The 24,798-nt window shown below is 43.5% G+C and overlaps 1 protein-coding gene across 2 annotated transcripts in view; it reads right to left on the reverse strand.

Annotated features, from left to right (window-relative positions):
- LOC130170725 (cadherin-2-like) overlaps positions 1–21,265 on the reverse strand; it is a 72,659-nt gene extending 51,394 nt beyond the window's left edge. The window contains exons 1-2 of one of the 2 annotated variants that reach the window (XM_056378310.1): positions 21,005–21,265; positions 14,061–14,196 (exon numbers count right to left, since the gene is read on the reverse strand). In XM_056378310.1, the coding sequence (XP_056234285.1) occupies positions 14,061–14,196; positions 21,005–21,046 (178 nt within the window). In that variant the 5' untranslated portion in view covers positions 21,047–21,265. The remainder of the gene's footprint in view (positions 1–14,060; positions 14,197–21,004) is intronic. The other variant, XM_056378311.1, reaches the window with a different exon arrangement.
- Between the last annotated feature and the right edge of the window lie 3,533 nt (positions 21,266–24,798).

Consider the following 24,798-nt stretch of genomic DNA (forward strand, 5'->3'; position numbering starts at 1 on the left):
GTCCAGAAGTTGTCTGACGACACAGCCATTGTTGGGTGTGTTTCAGAGGGAAATGAACTGGAATACAGGACAGTCATCAGGGACTTTGTCAGCTGGTGCAAGATCAACCAGCTTCAGCTTAATGCCAGCAAAACAAAGGAGATGATTGTGAACCCCAGGCGAAAGACATCCCACTTCACACCAGTAAACATCCAGGGACTGGACATCGAGGTGGTGGAGAACTACAGGTTCCAGGGGGTTCACCTAGACAACAAACTGGACTGGTCCACTAACACCCACGCTCTCTACAAGGAGGGTCAAAGTCGCCTTCACCTGCTGAGGAGACTGAGGTCCTTTGCCGTGTGTGGGGCTCTCCTCGTGACCTTATACGACTCTGTGGTGGCCTCAGCCATCTACTTCCTGTGGTCTGCTGGAGAGGGGGCAGCACTGACAGGGATAGGCAGAGGCTCAACAAACTGATCCGGAAAGTGAGCTCTGTCCTGGGCTGCCCCCTAGACTCCATTGAGGAAGTAGGTGACAGGAGGATGTTAGCTAAGCTGACATCCATCATGAACAATACCTCTCACCCTCTGCATGACACTGTAGGGTCTCTGAGTAGCTTCTTCAGCAGCAGACTTTTACATCCTCGCTGTAAGAAGGAGAGGTTCCGCAGGTCCTTCATTCCAGCAGCTGTCAGACTCCACAACTCCTGCTCTTCCTGACCATGTGCAAACTTGCACTTTTTCATGTACATATCGTGTGTATTGTGTATATTGTATTTATTAGTGTATACTTGGTGTATTTTTGTTGTATATTTCCATAGATGTTTATTCTATAGATGTTTATTTTTCTGCTGTGGTAAATGAATTTCCCAGTTGTGGGATTAATAAAGTTAATCTAATCTAATCTAATATTAGAGCCGCCTCTTTACTTACTGCTCATCATCTTATCTGATTGCTGGTGTACAGCTCCTGCTGCATGGCTGAAGACAAGGTGAATATTCTACAAAGGAAACAGTTACTGTAACACACTATCTTTAAGTCTTATATCAACTGTTACAAGCTGAATAGTTGTTTATCTATCAGACAGTAGTGCTATCAGCCTCTGTCTCATGCACTCACCCAACAACAAAAAGCAACATGGAAACAAAATGGAAGACAAATGAGAACACACAAAACAAAATGCAATATGACTGGTTGATTCAATTCTTTTTTTCCAATCACCAGTAAATGCAGGACACAGCAGGGACTCAGTATACAGACAGTATAGACAAATTTCCATGACCTCACACATGGCCCAACCATGTCACAGTGACACGCACCTTTGCTAAAGGTTTGTACATTTGTACAGTGGTTCCTAATCTGAGGGTCGGGGTCACTCTGAGGGAGGGGTGTAACATGATAAACCTCAGTGTTTGTGAGATGACAAAAGTTCTTTTTGCTACACAGGGTGATGTTTGTCTTTTCAGACTGCTGCTTTCTGTTCAATCACTACTAAGCTTTACAGGTAACTGTCTTTAAAGGGCTCACCAGTCACCCATGCTTTTTGACCAGTGCTTTTCTACCAGTGTCTTGGGTCAAGGTGTTTCATGTGTTATTTACCTAATGTGTGTGCACTTGTTTCATGTCAGCTCAGTGGACAGTCTCCACTGTCATTTACTGCGACATTTGTGCTTCCTGTTTCACCGTGTCTGTGTGTGAGGAGGGGCTAAGACACACACACCATGAGGAGAGGAGCAGAGGAGACCCGTCGACCAGATGACATCAGAGAGACACAGGCTGATAGCTCTTTATGTTAAGAGGACCCCCCCTACCCCACCCCCATCCCTGTCTGAAACACTGTCTTCATGTTGTTATTGGAGGCTCCTGCTATGTTTGGAGCTACAGTTGTGCTTTAATGACAGTTTACAGTCAAACTAAAGGTCTGTGGTAGACACTACAGTCATCCTGCCGCTGTCACCCTGTCCTGATTGAGGGCTCTTTGCAGCCACACACAATTGGATCAATGATGATGGCTTTGACATTGAATCATCTTAAAATCAACAAGCCCAGCCTCCCTCCAGATTCCCGCCGCCCCTCCTCCTCCTCCCATAATCCTCCCTGAGCCAGGCCCTCCCCTAGAGATGGGACCCCACCCTGCTGCTCTGGACACTGGGACACATTATTTGGATATTCAATAGGTTGTGCTGCAGTGAAACTTTCACCAGTGAGGAGCACATGTCAGAGCAGAGCATCACATCAGTGTGTCTGCTTCAGCTTCAAGGTGGAGGAGAGTGAGTCTGTCACACTGACGCATCCTGGGATGGAGTAAACATGCAGGTCAGACTGACCAGACTGACCAAGACAGTGGAGGTGAGAACAGGATTTTACTACAGGGTGTAGGATATAAAGCCTGTCCTTGGCTGGCCAAAGCCAGGACCTACCGCCACCACCAGCATCAGTCCAGTCCTGCAGCTACAGGTGAGTCCACCGCCCGGCCAGGGAAACAGGACGCACTCATGATGGACACACAGGAACAGGAACCTGGAAAAACCTGCCCACACACTTGCCTGCAAAATATCAGTTTGTCCAGGAGGCTGCAGCAATGTTCATGAATAAGCTATGAGGAGCATGAGCTGCAGCTTCCGGTGGAGCGTGCATTACCTGACCAACAGGAGCAGGAATCCTGCTCATTCTGGACACCTGTTGTCTGCGTTGTGTGGATTCTGAAACAGTCTGAGGACCAGACACACCGGGGCTCACCTGGGACAGCGCATAGCAGTAAGGCTCAGTCCTCACTGCACCCGGGTTTGAATAAGGTCAAACCTTTATGTTTACATATGTCCTGTCGGTCTGTGTCTCCACACATCCTCTCTGGTCCAGTCTGGTTCAAAAGCTCTGACCTTTGGGACCAAATCCAGAAGACCTGCTCAGACTGAGCTTCAACAAAGTTCAGAGGAGGAGTTCAAAGAAAAAACACAATGAGGGGGGAGCCACATGATGATATGGTGTGACTAAAACACACAGCCACCCACATAGTGACCCACCATGCACGCACGCACGCACGCACGCACGCACGCACACACACACACACACACACACACACACACACACAAAGGAACAGCCTGACCCTGGCTGGCAGTGTGTTTTGGTGCAGAGCCGGGGGAAGCTGTCGTCCCAGATAAAAGAAGAGCCTTGATGAGCCTCGGCTGTAGTTCTGAACCCGGACCCACCAAACTCCCCCAATCCCACCCTCTCTCACCATCCCCTTATGAGCTGTGAGGAAACGTTCTGAAATATTGTAACAGTCTCAGTGAAATGAGACAGCTCTAGAGACAAAGTTGTTCACACAAAGTTAAAGGTCCAGTTTTCATGAAATCATTTTTGATTAAAAACAAGCATCTCTAAATTAAAAATGTTACACTGGAGACTGGTCTGTAGTTATTGATTATGGAGGCAAACGAACAAATTACCAAGACCAAACTCTGCAGTTTCTTCACGTAATATCAAAGGTGTTAAAATTCATATTCTGATATTAATTAATTAATCAACATTAATTTGATCTGATAATTCACCTCTACAAAGTCTTCTCATTTAGAGTTGGTGGACTCGCTGCTGGATGTCATAAAAACAGCGTTAATGGTAGAGAAGAGGGTTTTGGGCTGTTTCTGTTGTTTGTTTTGAGAAGTGAGTTTGTCTTGCATGTTTAATTGTAAATAATCCGCTATTCACTAAAGATTTGATAGTTCACTGTTAATTTATTATTTCTCTTTTTCCTTTCTGCTGTTTGACTGTTTGATATCCTCGTTTTTCCAGGGAGGTGTCAGATCTGTTTCAGTTTTAGTGGAGCCACTGTGTCCAGGTCCTCAGTTTACTGTTAAACTATCACTGATGAAAACACATGAGGAGGGTAAAATGAGATTAGCGGACAGGCCAGGGTTGGTTCAAGGTCTGAATTGTGGTCTCTGTTAGTCTGAGTAACATGTTGAATAAACTTCATTCGGATATAACAGGGTCTGATTGGTTGTCCACATGCAGGTGAAAATCACCCGAAATGATGATCTCGTCATGACTGGTGGATAACTGACAGTAAATTTGAGGAGTCTGAGATGAAGAAGCTCATTGTCTGAGTGGTTTAAACTGTCAGACAGAGGTGGGTGTGTTGGAGTCAGAGCATGGGGTTCAGAGCAGGGTACGAAGCAGGTTTAGTAGCTTTAGCTGGGGAACAGAGAGAGAAAGGAGGCCAGTCCTGCAGCAGAGCAGTGGCTGACAGGTCTGATACGGCTTTAACACTAGGACCTCACAGAGTGAACATCAAACAGCAGGACTGACCAGCACAGGCCCCAACAAGTGGACCCACTGTGGGGATTAGGCTTCAGTTGTTAGTTGGTAGAATTCCTGTCAGCTAGCTAGCTCCCACGCTAAAAACAAACCAAGCTAAACTAGCAACAGTCAAGCAGGCGGATTAAAATCAGCTGTAGTCTAAGATCCAAAGTCTGATGCTTAAAATTAGGAAAAACAATTGGCGTCTTAACAGAACTTATGGTGGTCAAACACAATGTGACACATGCACAGTTTCCTCTGAAGCTTCAATCATATCTTGTGTGTGTGTGCGTGTGTGTGTGTGTGTGTGTCTGTGAATGTTTGTGTGTGTATGTGTGTGTGTGTGTGTGTGTGTGTGTGTGTGTGTGTGCTGAAGTGTTCTCAGAGTATAAGGCAGGACCATGACCTGGATGATGGCAGCAGAGCCTTAATAGACCATGACAGGCCTCACTGATTATATTACCTCACTATTAGAGAGAAATACACACACACAAACACACACACACACTATCACACACACACACACACATACACACACACACAGTGCACAATTCTCTGGGGTTTACAAGGAACACAGAAGCATTAGAGGCTCAGACAGACTGAGGTCAGTGACAGCAGAGACCTGAACACACCTAGACCTGAACCAACATACACGACAATGACACACTGATGGTATTTTACTGCAACACACTACTCCTCATAAAGTCACACCACTACCTGAGCACCTTGTCCACTACTGCTACAGACACCTTCATCATGGGCAGTTAGAATGTGCGACCAAATACAGGACTTCTTTTCAAAACCTTGGTGTGGACTACATGAGGCCTGATCTGGTTTGTCTGCTCCATGCAGCTGTTAAATCCCCATCACACACATTTGACAGAGCAGACCAGCGGAGTGTTCATGTTTAAGAAGATATTTTTCCATTTGGTTTGAAAAAACAACAAATGAAATTATTAACAGACTAACTGACAGATGAACTGAGTGATGGTGTGAGACACCAGAAACACTACAGTAAACCAACACAGAGCCACTGTGGAGGAGTCAGAGCTCATTATCAGCTGTCAAACATGTTCACATCACCTCACTGATCTGAACGTGTGAATGTCTTTGAGGTTGAACTCTAGTCTCCCTGAGCTGAGACAGACTCAGACTGTCTGCACCTGTATCCACCTCCCTGTTCAACACTGCCACTGCATTTAAACGTTAACCAGTTGCTACGATGGAAGTGCTTCTTTCTGAATATATTTTAGATTTTTTGGCCTCCTCTGAAGGATGTGAAAAGTAAAAGTCTCAGGGGGCTCAGTGCTCCAAGTCAGACCCCTGATGGACGAGCTCAGGGTGAGCTGGTGACAGATCAGGAACAGGGTCACTATGGAGGTCCTTGCCTCGTGACAGCAGGGTTGGACCATGTTATGATATGTATACCATGAGTCAATATTACTGTGTTCACCTTCATCACATCGCCATGACAACCAGATAAATAGTTCACTGTAAATAGAACCAAACTGTACAGAGTATGTGCTTGATGTGTTTGATGTGAAGCTGCCATGGCGCAGTAAATGTAAAACTCACAGTAACAATGGAAGATGATATTAAATGACTCTGTAGAGGGCTTTTAATTTGATACAGTGGATACAGGAAGTGGAGACATGGTGACAAGAGATGGAGAGAGAGAAAGAAACTGAAAAGAGAGAAAGGCAGATTGAACTAGTTACCATTAATTTGAGGGATTTTTATTATTGATGCTGACTGATAGTGTACAGCTGTGGCATGTGTTACATTAAAGTGCTGACCTGCTGATGGAGCTAAGTGAAATCACCAGTATCATTACAGTTCATCCTGAGGGGATTATGAAAGTCTGAACCACCTCCCTACAGATGTTTCACTGTGAACCAGCTGGTGGTGCTGGAGGAAGAGTCAAGGGATTGTTCTGGACCATCATCAGGGAACCATGAAGAATAATGTGCCAATCACTCCAGTAGATGTGAAATATTGTGGCAGAAAAAACTTAAAAGATCTGATAACTTTGACCTGATGGTGCAGGAACCAAAGTCAGAGGATCCACAAAGGCTTCAGGATTCATCCAATGGGGACAACGAATACCTGGATATCTGTACTTCTCATGGCCACAGATTAAATCATTGCATTTCACTGAAGATGAGTAAGTCAGTCACCAGAGTTCAGGGTTCATCCTCTGGGTACCATCAATGTCTGCACATCATTTCATGACCATCCGTCAAAATATTTTCATTCTAGACTAAAGTGAAGGAGCGAGCATCACTGTCATCGTACTGTGCTGCTGTTTACTGCATCAGTAGAGAAAACACAGCACACCCATCTGATGTTATACTATAACACCACAGGTCCTAACCCTGACCTGCATGTTCCCCTCATACCAACACTACGCTCCACCACTCACACATGCGCACACTCATTCACACAAACATTCATTAGTCATGACATGAGGTCAGGCATGGAGCCATCACTTATTGAACAGGAAGTGGGTGAAAGACAGAGAGGAAGATGGGAGTGAAGGAGAACTGAGAGGACATGAACAACCAAACACTCACACACACATTCCAGCCATATCTGTGGAGCTGAGAGTGGCACTGTCTGGGGTTTGTCAGTTTAACATAGAGACGTTATAATGAGAAGCAGACTCTCCTCTACACACAAACACATCAACATAAGATGAACAGAATCAGAGAAGCCATAATGAAAAGATGAGTGAGCTTCAGCGAGAGGACTGGAAAGGTCTGTTAATGCTCAGCTTTAGTCAGGCAGATTACAGCAAGGTCTCATGGGAAAGAAAGTATCTATCGACTGTCCGAGATGACAGTAAAATACAGGAGCTGCAGGTCTGGTGTCACAAACACAGCACTCAAAGACTAATGGTTAACAGCTAGGTTATTAGAGTGCAAACCCTTCAGAGTTTGGGTTAGTTTATTATTAGGGTTCTAACCCTAACATATGATCAATGTCCAGAGGCAGAACTATGAATGTGATATAACATACTGTATACACAGCGAAGTCTGAGACCATGTTCCTATTCACTTGAATTAGTCCACATTGTCTAACCCTGTCACCAGAACACTGGGTTAAAGTTCATGGCTCTTTAGCAGCTGGTTAGATTATGATCACAGGTGTTAGTTAAAGTGGTCCTCAGATGATCAGATATGACTATTGGCCCATAGCTGCTCCAGAGCAGCAGTTATGTTCAGTCTAATGAATCAACAATGTCACTCTATAACCAACAACCTCATGTTCACTGTCATTTAAATAAATGATTTCATGTTCACAGTGACAGGAACTTAACTTCATGAATGTAGAACAGTGATGAACGTCCCAGTGTGACTGGTGGAAGCAGCTCCACCATTTTATTCCCAACGTCCTGTCGGCGCCGGTTAAAGGGATAGTTCATGTTTTTTGACGTGAGGTTGTGTGAGGTTGTAATATATAGTTGGTACATAGCTAATACTAATACAATGCACTCCGTAGGTGCACTTGTGCATAGAAATATGGTAGTCCAGCGGTTGAAAAAATGTTGTGCCAAATCTACTGTATGTATACATACATATATTATGACCTCACACAACCCCACGTCAAAAAACCCAAACTATCCCTGTAACCCTGACAACCCGATGATGGCCATGTTTTTGTGATGTACCACCAACTTACTAAAGAATGAATGTTAGTGACAAGTGTCATTGGTGAATTGCACCAATGACATGAGGACAGTGTCTGTTAGCATGAGCTAACACTGAGAAGCTGCTGAGTGTTTTATACAGGAGATACTAGAACTGCTCCATTGTGGCAAAAATCATAATCACAATTATTCTGATGAATATTGAGATCACAATTATTTTACACAATTACTCATTGACTTTGGAAACACCACACATTGAACTTAAAAAAAAAAGTTATCTTTTTAGATCTGCTCAAGATGATGCACTACGTATGTTGTTAATGTTGTCACACCGTGGTGAGGTTGTATTGCCCTGGGTTTGTTTTGTCCTGTCATTTCCTGTTTTATTTTGAAAAGTAATTCTCCTCTCGTTTCAGGTCACTTGCCCTTCCTCATGTGTCTCAGTCTGATTGCCCTAAGTGTTTCCACCTGTCTCCTATTTCCCTCCATGTGTTTAAATAGTCTGTGTTGTCCTTGTCTTGTGCCAGAGTGTCTTCGTCCTCGTCCTGCACCCGAGCCTTTTGTCCATGTCCACAGCCATAGTAGTCACCAAAGTAAGCCGTATGTACCTCGAGTCTCGACTCCTCCTTCAGTCTGAATTGTATTATTAAAACAGAGGACCAGGAAGAGTCCTATGATAACCCACTGAAGACTGTAAGGAAGGTTTTTTAGAGACCATCAGTCCAGACTGCCTATGGTCCAGAGAGGAGGGGCATCATGACGGTCTAATGAGGAGGTGAATGTGTTCAGCAGAGAAACCTGATCAATAATAACACTGTGATGTGAGATGGTAGAGATCAATCAGTCTGTCTCTGCTCAGGTTGCTGTAGATGTGATACAGAGCTGTGCAGGTGATGTCATGAATCATTGAGATGAGCTGCTTCACGCTTTTTATCAATATGATGAAGCACCTTGATGTTTGATTCACTGTAGGAACCAAAGGCAGAAATTTAACTGAACATTTACAATAAAACTTTATATGATCATCAAAAGATTTGATCCATTTGATGTGAATGTGCTGTTGCCATAGTGACAGTGTGTTGGACAGAAGAACTGACATCCATCCATCCTTCAAATTGAAATCAATCATTTATATTAAACCAAATGTCTCCTGTTCGTACGTAACAAACATTGTTACATAAGAACAGAGAGGAGCCCACTGCTGAGACGATAACAAGACCCTCAGAGAAAAACAGGACCAGGAATCAAACCATGGGAAAGAGAGAGAGAGCTCTCTTTCTGTATCTCGGCTGCCTTTCCCCAATCCGGCTGAGAGGGGAGACAGTGATACATGAGGCAGGAGTAAAGTAGGGCAATCCCCCGCATGACGGGGAGAGAGAGGCAGGAGAAGAAAGAGAGAGAGGAGTGGGGGGGGGGGGGGAGGGTCAGAGGGAGGATGTGGGGAGATGAATGTGCTCACTTTCTGCTGCTTGTGGGATGGGAGTGGGGAGGAGGGAGGGGATTTCCACGGTTGTGTATGAGAGCACTGACCAGCAGCATGAGGCCGTATCACTGACTAACACTCACTGCCTTAATAGGAAGGATGGATGGGAACATGGGAAGGTCGGAGCAGTCAGCCCTGCTGAGCTCCACAGGAAGTACATACACAGAGAGAGAGAGAGAGAGAGAGAGAGAGAGAGAGAGAGAGAGAGAGAGATATTGTACCACACATGCAAAGCCAGCATAAGCAAGAACTGGACCTCCAATCTACACACATCAGAATATATACTGTGCTTAAAAAAAACACACACAAAAAATATAACACACACTGCAGTGATGGACACAATAACATAAACACACACAAACACACACACACACAAGATGACAAACAGGAGCAGGACCCACACAAACACCTCCATCATGACTATAAGGGCAAACCAAAACCATCATTATCACATACACACATACACACACACACACACACACACACACACACACACACACACACACACACACACACACACACACACACACTGGTCTGGCAGCAGCTAGATAAACTTTCCATTCTCTTATTTATTTTTGTTCCTTTCCACAGAAACACGACCTGACTCATCACCACTGCTCTCAGCCTGTTTCCTGTCCCTGCTGGTTCAGTGTCAGCTTTAATGCTAATTGTATCGAAGTTAACACAACCAGAACACACTCCTCTTGAACTTGATATACATAAAGAATCTTACTTTGCTTTTGAGGTGAACTTGTTTTACATGTCATGGTAAGAAGAAAAACTGGCTGCTACACACACATCAGTTGCTAACAAGTGCTGAGGTTCAGTATCCAGCTCTAACTGCTTGATGTTGTTTGTCATTATGAGCTGATCTCCAAAAGTGGGACAGGACCAGACCCAGGCAACAGGCTGAGACAGACACAGAGAGGAGGGTACAGAGGACAGTGTCAGAGCATCAGTCAGATCTGCTCTCTGCTGCTGCTCTCCACCTCTGACCTCCTTTCCTTCACAACTCATCCCCCAGACACTCTCTCTGTTCATAATTATGTCTCTCCCTCCATCCTCTCTCCTCTCATCAATAATTCACTCCTCCTGTGCTCCAATTAAATAATTAACAGTGCCCAGAGCCATCAGATTGTAACCCAGCAAAGACAGCACGGCACCGAGTCCCTCCATCCTGCTGCACACAGCAACATGCTCAAAATACTGAATCCAGAGTCATCACAGAGAGAAAACACATCTTATGCACAGAAGAATAAGAAGTGATAACTACTGCTGTAAATGTTGTCAGACTCTGTCCTCATCTCTGAGCCTTCAGTCTGTCCAGTCAGTCAGGCTCCAGCCAGTTTGACACTGATCTGAATGAATATTCAGCCATAAACAAAATGTATTACCCAGTGTCAGCAAATAGACTCTAACTACAGTTAGCCATCTAAGCTACAGCTGCTACAACTTCAACATTATTTTTTCACAACTTATCATGCTGTATGCCCTTTGTTGCTATGGCAACGGGACAATCAAAGATCAAACAGGACTATAAGGTTAATGTGATGGAGGCTAAAATGACTAAAACGCTACAAAGAGAGTTAAAGGGTAATGTTCAAATGTTTTCATCAGTGTGAACAGTGTGGTGCACTTCATAGAGACGTCACCACATCAGACATGTGGTCTGTACCAACACCAATGACACTCCCTGACTCTCCATAGCACATTCAATACTACAGCAAGAAACAGAAAACAGAAGCCGCTAACACAGTGTGATAACACACTCACACACACACACACACACACACACACACACACACACACACATAGTCAGTGTACAGCTGAAGTTTAAATTAAATAATACGATATTTATCTAAAAGTCGGTGCAATATTTTAACAGACTGAACAGTTATGATTGTAGCCTGCTAATGTTGTGAGCACCCAGCTCACGTCGCTATGTTAGTCTAAACAAGGTAATATTAGCCTAAACAAGTTAGCATTGGCTTAGACAATGTGTGTGGAGTCTTGTTACAACAGATCTCTGTCACAGTTCACACACAGTAACATTTCAACATTTCAGTACATGAACATGTTGACGACATGTTGTTGGTATAAAGTGAACAACTGAAACTCATCAGCCTGAACTCTGTGTACAGATCTGATGTCTGTAAATGTTGCCAGAGGAGGAAACAGCTCAGAGATATACTGACTATTGGTCATCTAGAACTTGTTCCTGATTATCCAAATACTAAATATCTCCATACACCAGTAATGGAGTGTTTTGTTTCCACAAGTCTTGTTGCACCTGTTGCTGCACCTGTTGCTGCACCTGTTGTTCTTCTTCTTCTCTTTCTCCAGTTTGATGTCACACTAGAACACTTGTAGGGTTAATGCCCTGGTCAGTCCTGGAAGAATCACATGTCTGTACCTACCACATCTAGAGAACCTTCAACACCTTCAGTACTGTAGAAAAACATTCACCATCACATTCTCAGAACTTTAGCAGCAACTTGGAACCAGTACCATCTGTCCAGCTGGCTATGAAGTAGAAATTCCTATTTGTTACAATGTATAAACAACACAGCCTCATCATTTGTTGCCTAACCTCCTCAACCTGTGCACACTGACACACACACGCACACATGCACGCATTACAACCAAACTGCAACACTCTCTCTTGTTTCCCTCTCTGCTCTATCAGCTACAGTCACTGTTGCCTTGTTAAACTTCAGGGGGTCCATAGAAGTCCATTGAAACACACACACACACACACACCACACACACACACACACACACACACACGCACGCACGCACACACACACACACACACACACACACCTCAGCACAGTGTTACTGTAGGGTTTGCCTGGTGCTTCAATGTGGTTAGACAACAGCTGTTTGGGTGGTCAGCTCTGTTTCATACATTCCTTCAGAATAGAACCACCAAAACAAGAGTGGAGGTAAATCACCTTCTGACAAGAGTTTCTGCTACACGTTCACACTGACCACATCCTACTATGTTTTAGTTTTAAACTCATCTCTTCTGCTACATTTCCTCCTGGTGTCCGCACGACTCAGTTTTTGCCCCTAAAACAGAGACTCTGCTGGACCCGTTTTAGTTTGAAAACTCTGGGACTGTGTTGTAGTCTGGACACACAGAAACCGAGACCTTTGGAAACAATGATGTGGACACCCACAGTCGGTCCCTGATTGGCTCTCATCGGCCTCGCCTACCAGTGGTGAATACACCATGGTAATGAATTACAAGTGTTACTGACCTTGTTGTCTTTGTTAGCAGCTGTTGTTCAGCTTACAATTGTCTTTGCTGTTCTTCATTTGTAGTATTTTCTGCAACCAGTAGAGTAAACAATCTGCTTCCTGTTTACACCGCACATGCTCAGTGTATGTGAATGTTAATGTCTGTATGTGTTTTAAGGTGTGTTAGTGTGGATGGAGACCTTTTTTGATATGGATCTAAAATGGAAAGAGATCATTTTTGTTTTGAAATGCCATTTTGAAATGAAAACGTGGCAGTGTGGACATGGCCAGTCTGACATGTTCACACAGTCTGACATGTTCACATGGAGCTGCTTCATCCCACAGCGTTCTTCTGTTAAACTGACGAGCTTCCCAGCAGGACATGTGAAGAGACAAGCGGCTGCCTCCCAGTCAACCCTCATCATTGCAGCTGAACTATCTGAGCTGGTGCTGCAGTGAGCCCAGTTACAGTCAGGCTGAAGTTCCTATTCACCAAGTCAGAGTACTAAAACACTGCAATGCTAGTGTAAAGACATCAGAGGGCCTGAGCACTTCCTGCCACTACAGACACATGTAGATCGACTGTCATCCTTAAAGCTCTATTCAAACCATTTCATTCAAATTGTTGTTAAAAGTTCAAACCAGCATCATCACTTTCACACAGTCCAGTCTGTCAGCCTATCATCACACTGCTCACTGATCAGCCTGCTGCTGATAGGCCGAACCCACAAACAGTAGCCGCATGTTGACATGTCACTGCAGACCACGTTTTGACCTGTGCATGTCTCTGAAGGCCTAAAGAAAGGTTCCACACTGTGATACAGGGTAGTCTTGGTTTTACAGAGATTACCTGCAGTAAGATGACCGTCACCCAGAGTTAAAGAACACACAGTCTTCCTACAAATGAAAAGTTCAACTCATAAACAACTGGAATCACTTTAGAACCCTTTGAACCAGGACCGAGACCTCTGTCCTACATCTGAACCCTTCAGGAGACCAAGACTGGAATGTTCATCAGTCTTACAGAACCATCAGAGGACGCTCAGACCACCAATTACAGTCCTGTTGCATCAGGATGCTACCAATCAGAGGACAAGACAGACTGCAGGACATTGATCATAGGGACATGTGGGCTCAGTGTGCTGATCTAATCCTGCTCCACAGTCCTCTTCAGAAAGCTCACTCCTTTTCTGATCATTATGGGTCAGATATCAGCAGGACTCTTCAACAACCCCCACCCAACAGCAGGGGATTATTACTGGAGCTGTCCCCGCCGAGTCTGTTAGTCTGCTAGTCTGTGCGTGTGTGTGTTTGTGTTTGTGTGTGTGTGTGTGTGTGTTTGTGTGTTTGTGTGTCTGTGTGTGTGTGTGCGTGTGTGTGTGCATGCGTGCGTGCGTGCGCTGACCGTTGAAGACAGCTTGTCCCTTTGCCAGCTCCTGGTCCGTGTCGATAATGTACTCGTCCTGTGCAAACCCCCTCGTGCATGGCAACGCCCCCTTCTTGCTTGACAATGAGTGCTCGGCCTCTTCACTCTGAATGAACTGGAGAGAGAGAGAGGGAAAGAGTATTCAAATGTCTGCATCCATCTGAGATCACCGGAGGCTGAGTCTCTTTCAGAACTCACAGTGTAAAGTCAACATTAAAACATTCAAACATTAGAACATTAGAACAGGTCTGCACAGACTGAACTTGCTGAGGACTGAAGACATGTGAACAGAACCATAGGAAAACAGAACAGATGGTCAGCTCATTAACATGAACAGAGGTTGTTGTTGAAAATAAAGTCCAGCTCAAGAAACCTTTATTTATTTATTTACACTGAATAACAGCAGAAGACTGGCTCAGTTCATTCTGATCATCATTACAGTTTAGACATTTGTCTGACATGCCCCCTAGATCTGTTCTGAGCAGAGTGTCTTTACAGCAGTAAGACAACATAACCTATTAATGTGAACGTTCAGTGTTGATGAAAACAATTGGACTACAAGGTCCATTGTCTATCTGCTGATAATAATTATGTTCTCTAATGATAATAAATGTTATAATGAAGTCATCTGCAGCATTTTCCTGTGTGTGAATATTACACTGTGCTGACCCAGAGGATGGATCAGACAGCTCAACAAACACACTGTAACACATGCAGGGTATTCATGACCAGATGTACTTAAGTCTGTCACCCTATAAAGAACCCCCCTACCCCTCTACCACACTTGGTTCAGCCCTCTGCCCCCCCCCCCCTCCAGACATCAGCTTGGACTCTTCCAGTTTCACGGATGAGACTGACAGAGAGCAGGAGGAGAGAAAACAACAGGTTTCTAATAAATTGTACATGTGGACATGTGTTTGTTGAAGCTGTGTTATTTACATATAATCTGTGTGCGTTTGACCTGCGTCAGGCTGAGGACGGTAAAACTCTCTTTGAACCAGCAGTGGGACAAGAACAAATACACTCACTCAATATAACTGTATACCCTGAGACTGTGTGTGTGTGTGTGTGTGTGTGTGTGTGTGTGTGTGTGTGTGTGTGTGTGTGTGTGTGTGTGTGTGTGTGTGTGAGTGTGTGTGTGGCTGCAGCCATGTCACATGCACATTCACAGGCAGGTGATGTGCACACTCTGTACAGCCACAATGCAGAGCACAATGTGATGATGATGCTGATCAAGGGGAGTAATGAGGTTTTTAGTTGAAGAGTCTGTCCAGTGTCTGTCGTCTCTGTGAAGGGCCTCTTACATCTACTGAGATCCAGTCAAGTGCTGCATGGACTGAGGAGCTCCAGACCACCTGCCCTCCCTTGTTAGAAGCAGTGGTGGAGGACAGAGAGCTGAGCTCTCACCTGGTTCAGGTGAGACAGATCATATCAGCTGTGACTGAGATCAGATGAGGCAGTGAGGAAACTGAATGATCAGTTCACCTGTTATTAATGTAATAATTGACTGTTCTCTAACATGTCAGAAAACAAGAGAAATGTCCAACAAGTAAGTCAAAGATAGAGAAGCTGAACTATTTCAATAATTAATCAATGATCAAACATTTTGCTGGTTAATGTCTCCTCTAAAACTATAGAGTAAATCCCTTCATTTCTACCTGAAACTCCATTAATTTACCCACTGTTAACATCAAGGTGTTTTTAAGAGATAATTCATGGCTAATAACATATGAAGATATTTTGAATGGTTTATGGGGCTTTTTCAGGTGTAAAAACCTCTTAACTGACAGAAACCATGAAAGGCTCAGAAAGCTGTCACTGCTGTTCTCAATAAACCAAATGATTTCCTCCAATAACATAAACAACTATAACAAATACTGCTCAATGGTCAGTGTTTCCTCTACATTCATTTAGCAGTGGCGGCCCGCCACTGCTAAATCATAGCCGCCACGCCTTCAAATTTCTTTTTTTTTTTTTTTTTAATTTCTTTATTTATTTTTATTGTCGCAAACGCACCACCGCCACATCTCTCCACCTTCACAGCACAGCTTGTGTGATGATGAGCGCAACAGCGAGGGGAGGGGAGGGAGGGAGTGGGGTGGTTGGGGGATCCTATTGGAGTTAATTACTCGCGAGAGCGCGGCCTTGAAAGTGACGTCACGTCAGGCACCAGGTGAGAGTCAGAGAAGTGTAGTCGTGAGGAATAAGGCAGCGAATTACCGGAGAAAAGGTAGACTTATTAGCCAACTCAGTGACGCTAACTTGGGTAAACTAATTGATAGCATTAAGCTAATATCTACACGTCATTATGTATTAACTGCTGACTGCATTTTCAGATGAGCTTGTTCAGATACTTCTCTAAGAAGAGAAAGACAACAGATGAAGAAGACGCTAGTCAGGTAGCCTATCATAAGCCTTTTACTGACTTGTAAATGATGATGGTTAGGTAAAAAATAGTATTTTAATGTTCACACTTGTAATCAGATGTGATGTGAGTGTAAACTATATAACGCTGTTAGCGTTACGTTACTCACACTTTTAATGTAATCTTATTAGACAAGTAACATTAGACAGGGAGGAGTTGTTAAACAAAGTGGAGGAGAGCAGAGCACAGCAGCGGGAGAGTTGGGTGAAGGTGCAGGAGAGAGAGATGAGCCTGGGTGCAAACTTTGCCACTGAATGTACTACCCCCCCCCCCCCCCCCCCCCCCCCCCGGATAGCATGCCCCCACTGCTGAAAAAAATCCTAGAGGAAACACTGATGGTTAAATTACAATAATTCATCCAATCATCAAAATTGCATTGATCACATTGATTTCCTAAAATCGAACGAATACATATTATTTACATGATTATTGACACTCATTCTAGTATTTTCTTGGTTTTAACCAAGTCACCTTTCACACACATGTCAGCTCTGGTTGGCTAACATGCTAACACATGTTTCCCAGATATAGATTTATCAGTAGCAACTAAGCAGCAATCTCCGAGACTGAAAAATTAAGCCAACACAGAAGAATCAAAAAAACCTCTTTGAATAGCTGCTTGAGTCTGGCTCCAACAGTGAGTCAGTCCCCATAGATTCCCATGTTAAAATGTCCAACTTTACAGCAGAAATAAACATGTTTACAGCCTGGTACAAGAACAGTTGGTCTCTAGAGCTAATTTCCTCCTTCATGACATCTGTTTATATAACTCACCTGTTTACATTTTATTAAATAGTTATATTTATTTATTATTTCAAGTTATGGAGAATTCAGGGCATGCTGCTTTGAATGACAGGTGGGGCAGGGCATGCCTGCCACAAGCCAGCATGCACCAAAGTCTTGGCTTGACACGCGCCCCTCCTCTTTGCCCAAATCCCGGCTAATACAAAATGGGGCAGAGTTAGGTACTGGCAAGATGGCGACGATGGAATGGCCCATTCTGAGCTTCAGAAATCTATGGGTGACATCATGGAGGCTACACCCATCTTTATTTACAGTCTATGGTAGCAACCACCACATTGTCAACACTGACCACCACATATTGATTTTCTACTTTTTACAATTTCAAATGAGTAAAATCTTATTTCACTGAAATGGACCTGACTCAGTGAGTCAGTGAGGGCTGATATTTGTTTGACACAACATGAAGCAGTAGAGCTGTGTGTATTGTTCAGTTATGTATTTGTTCTTGGCAAATACATTTTTTAGCAGTGCAGCAGCTTATATACGGCATTATTTAATGATTAATTAAAAAATAAATAAAAACTCTGTACCTGAAGAAACTCTTAGATGGTAGATTAATGAGTCGTTTGCCTCTCTGACCACCTGCAGGAAGCTAACAGCAGGAGAAACCAACAGATCTAATTCAAGTTTCTATTGTTGTTGTTCATTTCTACCTTCATCATCAACAGGGATGTTCTCTGTCCAGTAACGTCTGATCTATGGTGAGTGATGATTCAATTAGAAAATAAAACACAAATTAATTGAATAACTTATCTGCCAGTTTCTGTCGCCCTCTCCCTCATACGCACACACACAGAAACACACATACACACACACAGACACAAACACACACACAATTTGATTATTAGTCAGCTGGTCTACAGACACACACCACATCCGTCATGTTCACATCTATAGATCCACAAGGCTCAGCACTTCTCTCTCTGTTACTCTGACATGTCGACAGGCTGCTGAGGTGGTGTTTGCTGCTGATAGCTGTGTGTGTGTGGGTTGAGCTTCAGAGTCCACATCTCCACAGAGGCAGAGGAGCTGTGCACGTGTGCACACATTGCACAGCAGCTGTTACCTAATCAATTATTTACTATTATTAATAATCTGGACGTGTCAACCTGATTGATAATGACAACAGTACAAACCCTGTACTTACTTCAGTGTTTCACTTATATTACAGTGTCACAATTAGATGACTCTGCAGAGGGCTTTTAATTTGAAAAGACAGATAAAATGGAGGCACAAGGCAACACCAGGTCATGTAGAGAGAGGGGCAGAGAGAGAAGGGTAGATTTAACTAGCTATCATTCACTTAGATTTTATTACCTAATGATTGATTCACTGTAACCATACTACACACATATACACACACACGCCCAGGTACGACACAACCCTTCACAGTCATACTGGCACACCAGAACAAATCCTGGTGGACTATCAAAACATCCATTAATATCCATAACGTTTTTACTGGCCCTCCCTGTGTGCCTGTCCTTCAGGGTGAGTGTGGGTCCAGAACTGGACTCACTTCACCAACGACACTGTCGTTAGCCTCTGAGCAGCTGCCGTTAGCCTATGAGCGGCTTTGCTACGTTTTCATAGCCTAGTCTATTAGCTTAGCTTGACCTCTGTCTGCACTGCAGCTTTAACTCAGAGTTAGGGCTGAATGATATACAGAAAAAAAGTCACATTGCAATTATTTTCGATAGATATGAATCATGATTTCAGTGGCAACATGGTAAATTTTTGAATTTCATTTCTTTTCCAAATAACCATGTTCTCTTACATCTGGTCTGTAGACCCAGGCGTCTCAGTAGCACCACAACGCTTCATTAATGGTCTGTAGTGACACATTTTACCTTCACCAAAAAACTGCATCTCCTGTGATTTAGATATTGTGTTGGCCATGTTGCGATTTCAATATTTTGATAAATTGTTCAGCTGTCCTCAGGATGGAGGCTTCACTTTCATTCGACAAATGAAATCATCCAAAACACAGACTACATGCTATTTAATGCTATGCTAATGACAACCTGCTGCATCCATGGTGTCGTCTGACACCTGGATGTTTGTCTGTCTGCTGCGTCACATTGTCAACATGATGAAACATGAAGTCAGTCTAACTTCTGATCAGTGGTCAGTTACAGTTGACAGTGGTTACACAGGCTGTGAAACAACAGGTCAAATATTTGCTTCAACTTCAAAGTTTCAGTAAATCTGTATTATTAATAAGGAACACCAGCCACCCCCCACCCCAACAGACGGAGGGGGCTTGATAAGGAGGGAGCTCAGTGTTCAGACTCACTTCACCAGGTGTGACACAGCTGATAAAATCAAACCTTCATCAACCTCCAGTATCATTTCTCCCTCTGAAGGCAACAGGAGGAACATTATCTCAGCTAACTTACATGATGTTCTTTCTTCTCATTCATCATTATGACTGAATCATCCAGAGGTTTGATCTGAGCCCCTCAGACTGCTGACGACCTTGCTGTTTTGGAGGTAGTGTTGGATTTATTTTAAGAGCTGACCTTTGACCTGTTGGCACAGCACTGTCCTCTCTAATGATCTGTCCGACAGTGTGGGCGTCTTTGTGCCTTCATTATATTCTGCTTAAGCTACATTTACAACCTCTGGAGCTCACACGTGAACATGCACAGTAACAGCAGTGGGTCAGTGGTTGGGGTAAGAGTCTGCCTCTGCCATAGTTAACCAATAAATAAGAAATAGTGGAACACATGACTGAGGTCAGCCAGCTGCATGTGATTGGTTGTGAATATGATCAAGTACAAATGTTGGTGTGGGCCTTTAAAGGTTATCTCTGGTGATGGAGGCAGACTGAGAGCAGGTGGAGAGAGATACCTGTATGTCATCTACAACCTGCACACCAAACTCCATTATAAAATCTGACAATTCTTCTTCCTTAGCGCCAAACCAAAGAGTGACATGATGGATATGAAAACAGTTTTTCTCTCAATCACAAAATGTCCATCATCACAATAGGTTCATGTTCCGGGAAGAAGAGCCAATGACGGAGTTCCACATTCACTGAGAAGGACAGAGGATGAGGAGGATGAAGAATCTACACTGGGATACATTCAGCCCGCTCCTTTGAACTGGACCTGCTCCACCATAGGGCAGATTACACCGCCGTTTTTATAAACGGTGATCGGTGTCTTCTCACCACAGGACCCAGGGCTCTGTTCAATCAGGCTGAACCGGATCACAGTCCAATAACAGCATCGAGTCCGAGCACAAAGCCACATCAACTGTGTCGTAAATGAGATGCAGAAACAGGCGACAGCAGCAGCTTGTCATCACACACACACACACACACACACCTCGGCGACGGACACTGTATTTGATGTGAATCGGTTTTATCACTGAGGAGCCGTTTGCCTTGTTTGTGTGGTGGTGAGCGGAAGCAGCGGGAGGACCGGAGCAGGTCTGGGATCAGCAGCCTTTTACTTCCAGTGTGGAGAGCGGCCCTGATTCAGAGAATTAAATTGTGACTACAATGAAGCGGATGCAAACTCAGGTTTAACCGCACTGGCTCCGTTCCTCTCTGGATCAGTATCTGCAGCCCATCTGTCTCCGCTCCAACGGAGGCTGTACCCTGCTGCTGTACCCTGCTGCTGTACCCTGCTGCTGTACCCTGCTGCAGCCTCCGACGGTCGGAGCTGTAAAATGAGAAATATTTTACCTGCAGGGCCGCCATCAGCATCCAAATCCACAAAGGATGCATATTGTTGTGTTCGTGTTCCTCCTCCAGAAGCGACAGAGTCCACCGCGCAGCGCTGGGCGTCAGATTTTTAATTCCCGGTAAACCCCGGCGGCATCAGGCTGCCTCCCTCCTTCCACCAGCCCAACTCTCTGTCTGTCTGCTCTGCCCGGCTCAGCGGCACTCCAGACTGCCTGAGACTGACTCGACGCCGGCCTCAGTGCCGCCCTCTGACGGACAGTAGGAGCACTGAGCCCGGTTACAGAGAAGCTTCCACTCACTGTGTGGGGAGTTTATAGAATGTGGATGGCAGCTGTGGAAAACTATATGGGACTATATTTAAATGATAATGTAATTCCGCGGTAGGTAACTTTCCACATATGTCTGAGTTATTTGAGTAAAAACGAAAATGAAAATGCAATAAGCCAATTTCCCTTTTATTTTCACACACTCCTGTGGCTGTTAAAATGAGAATGGAAATGATGTTTGACATTTCATTTTCAAACTCATACCCGCTGCACATTGGACAATATTCAAATGCAATAAGCAAGCAAAGCTTTATTTATATAGCACATTTCATTCCAGGTGGAAGCACAAAGCATGAGTTATCAAGGAAGTTGCAACCACAAAAACTATGTAGGTAGTAGATAGATAAAACATTAGATGCAAATGAAAACATACACATAAATGATACATATGAATTAAAAACAATTAAGAAAATGAAATAATTAAGACCAACAACCAATCAACAAAAATGGTATGAACATTAATTTTGTATCGTAGAAATAAAATAGAATAATAAGTTCTATTCAATAAAATAATAATAAGTCCAAGAAAAATACGACAGATATGAAAGCAATCAAAGGAATGAAAGTAAAATAAAATAATAAATTAAGACCAGCAAACCAGACTGGAAAGAGCAGCTAAAAATGAATGTTTTCAGTTCAGATTTAAAAGACAATAGCGTAGCAGCCTCTAATATCATTAGGCAGACTGTTCCAGCAGCTTGGAGCATAACAGCTGAGGACAGTTTCATCCGTTTTGTGGAGACCTGGGGAATAACCAGACAGCCTGGTCAACATGACCTGAGGGGTCCAACTGGTTCAAGCTCACAAGCATGTCAGATAGATACTGATGTTTAAGACCATGTATGGCCTTAAAAGCAAGCATTAAAATTCACTACCTTGTCCCTGTTTGTCTGTCACTGCGACAATGGCAGTGGCTAATGGCTGGTCATGCTAAAACAGTAAATACACTTTTCATTTTCACTGTGACCCCAAAAGAGCTTAGTGATATGAAAATGAAAATGCAATAGATGAATATTGCCTAGTGCAGAGCAGATGAAGAACATCAAATGTCAAACGCTGTTTTCATTTTCATTTTAAGTGACACCTCAACGTTGCTTGCATATATGGAAAAAAAGGTTAAATTGTTTGTATCGCATTTTAATTGTCAAATTTTAATTCTAAAGTTAACATCATATAATTTAAATATAGTTACCTACAGGCTTCCACAGGTCAAACAAAGATGCAATGATCAAGTCCTGATGAAGCAACACGCCAGCTGTGTTCTATATTAATTAACTGGTCCACATCAGACAGTGATCAGTTTTTGTCTGCTGATCGGCTTCTGTCTGTGGACAAACATGGACTACAGTGACACAGCCTGGTTCAGAATAACATCAGTTACTGGAGCCAGAAAGGGAGGTGGAGCCAGAAACACCTGAGACACCTGTCAACCAAGGAAACATTTCTCTTTAATTAAAGGGGCACTCAAATAGTTAAATACTGCACGTCCATAAAGTTTGTGGAACTGAAGGAGGATGTTCCAAGACATATCCTGACTCTTAGTCCAAGCTTGTTAGTGTCTTTTCATTAAGACTTTCCTCTTTATTGACCAAATAAAGTTCTTTCGACAATTCTCCAAAGCTGCTCTAAAGGACAGGTCCCATCTTAAAGAGGTACTCCACAGAGCTCACTCTTCTAATCCAGCAGAAACAGTAAGATAAAGTCCTCTGTGGCTCTGAGGCAGCTTCCTGAACTCTGATGATATCATCAAGGTTGTTTTGAGGCAACTTTCATGACAAAGAGAGACAAAGAGAGATGAAGGCATTTTAACAGCCAGGAAGATGGAAGTTGCATTATGGGAAATGTAAGATACTGTATTTGAGGAGTAACACATCTTCTGCTGTTGTTTGATCACTGTGATGTTATCAGTACAGTATTATGTACACAAAGGCATGGATCAAAGGAGCAGGCAGATTTTAAATCACAACTAAATAATATAAAGAATTAGGGCCCCTGGAAACTCACCTGGCGGACCCCACCTTTTCTGGATTTAAGATGAGAAATGTAGCTTTAAATAGGAAACAGTCAGGGTCACTTCTTAGATTTATTGTAATTCTTTCTTGAAGCATTGATGCTAAAAACTCTACAAAGCTCCTCACGGCCTCCAGGCTCATCCCTGCTCCTGTCTGAGGCAAAGGTCAGTTAAGGGGCCATTGAACATGATATGAGGCAGTGAGACATTCATCTTCGCCCTCTCTCACTGGGAAAGCATCTATTGTTAAATGATAAATCAGTCCTCCATTTTTTATGTTGATGTTATACAGTTGGATGAGACCTACTCAGAGCAGTCATGCATAAGTGTGAGCCTCACACACACACACACACACACACACACACACACACACACACACGTACAGACCACCCAGCTCATGGTTCTTACACAATATTTTATACAACTTTGTTTAACCAGGAAAGCTGCAGCACTACGATCAACCTGCTTTAACATTTTACATCAGTGTCCTGATTTCCAGCCCCTCCCTCCACACAGACTCATTTTGAATTTTACTGTCTGAAGTAGACGGAAAACAAGCTATGAAGGAGCCTTACTGTAGAAGATAGATCTGTGTCCTGCACAGATATTTGCGCAACATCACCTGCAGCTTCACCTGGAGCTGGAGGGATAAACAGCCTGTTACTGAGGGAAGCAGTGCAGCCTGCAGCAAGTGTCCAGGAAAGTGTAATTTCTCTCTCTGAATATTCACCATGTTCGAAAATATGATGATCCATGTAACCTCACCCCAGCAGCTGACATGCAGATTAAAATCAGTCAGTTTATTAGGAACAGCTAGCTAAAGCTCTAATCCAACCGGTTTTAATGTTCAGTTTGTTTTGAAGCTGTTGCAGAGACATGTGTGATCATTGTGGAGGATGTAGGGTGTGCTGCTGTGTTACATCGTACAGACAGGTGTTTCTGTTGTTTAGCCTGCCTTCATTGATGTTAATGGTGTGGACAAAATAATAGGAACATCTGCAGTTCAGCTCATTACAAACTGCATCATCCACAGTTCCCTGTTCCCTCTGAGTTTAGAGGTGGAGCTACAATGCTTGTCATTGCTCTAGTGGGAAACAGCACATTTTTCTGATACTCTCACTTTTTATCTTGTTTCTCTCTCACTGATGAAACTGGTGTTTCAACCAGCAGCTGTCTCAGAACAGACTGTATTTTATTCCAACACTGCTCACTCAGCAGATGGAGGCTCCTGCTCCACTGTAGATACAATTGGTCCTGCTGCTCTCCTTAAATTCATGACATTAGCTCAGTGTTCAGCAGATAAACAAACAACATCAAACTGTTGAACCTTCATATTTGTTGGCAGCTTTAGTTTCCTGCAGTTCGTCCTCCATTAACACAGTGTGTAGCAGCTCTTTAAGTGTGCACCTCTGTTTGGACACAAAGCTATATCACTTATTATTCATGACATTTGTCAT

This window comes from Seriola aureovittata, chromosome 6 (genome assembly GCF_021018895.1).
Source record: "Seriola aureovittata isolate HTS-2021-v1 ecotype China chromosome 6, ASM2101889v1, whole genome shotgun sequence".
Lineage (NCBI taxonomy): Eukaryota > Metazoa > Chordata > Actinopteri > Carangiformes > Carangidae > Seriola > Seriola aureovittata.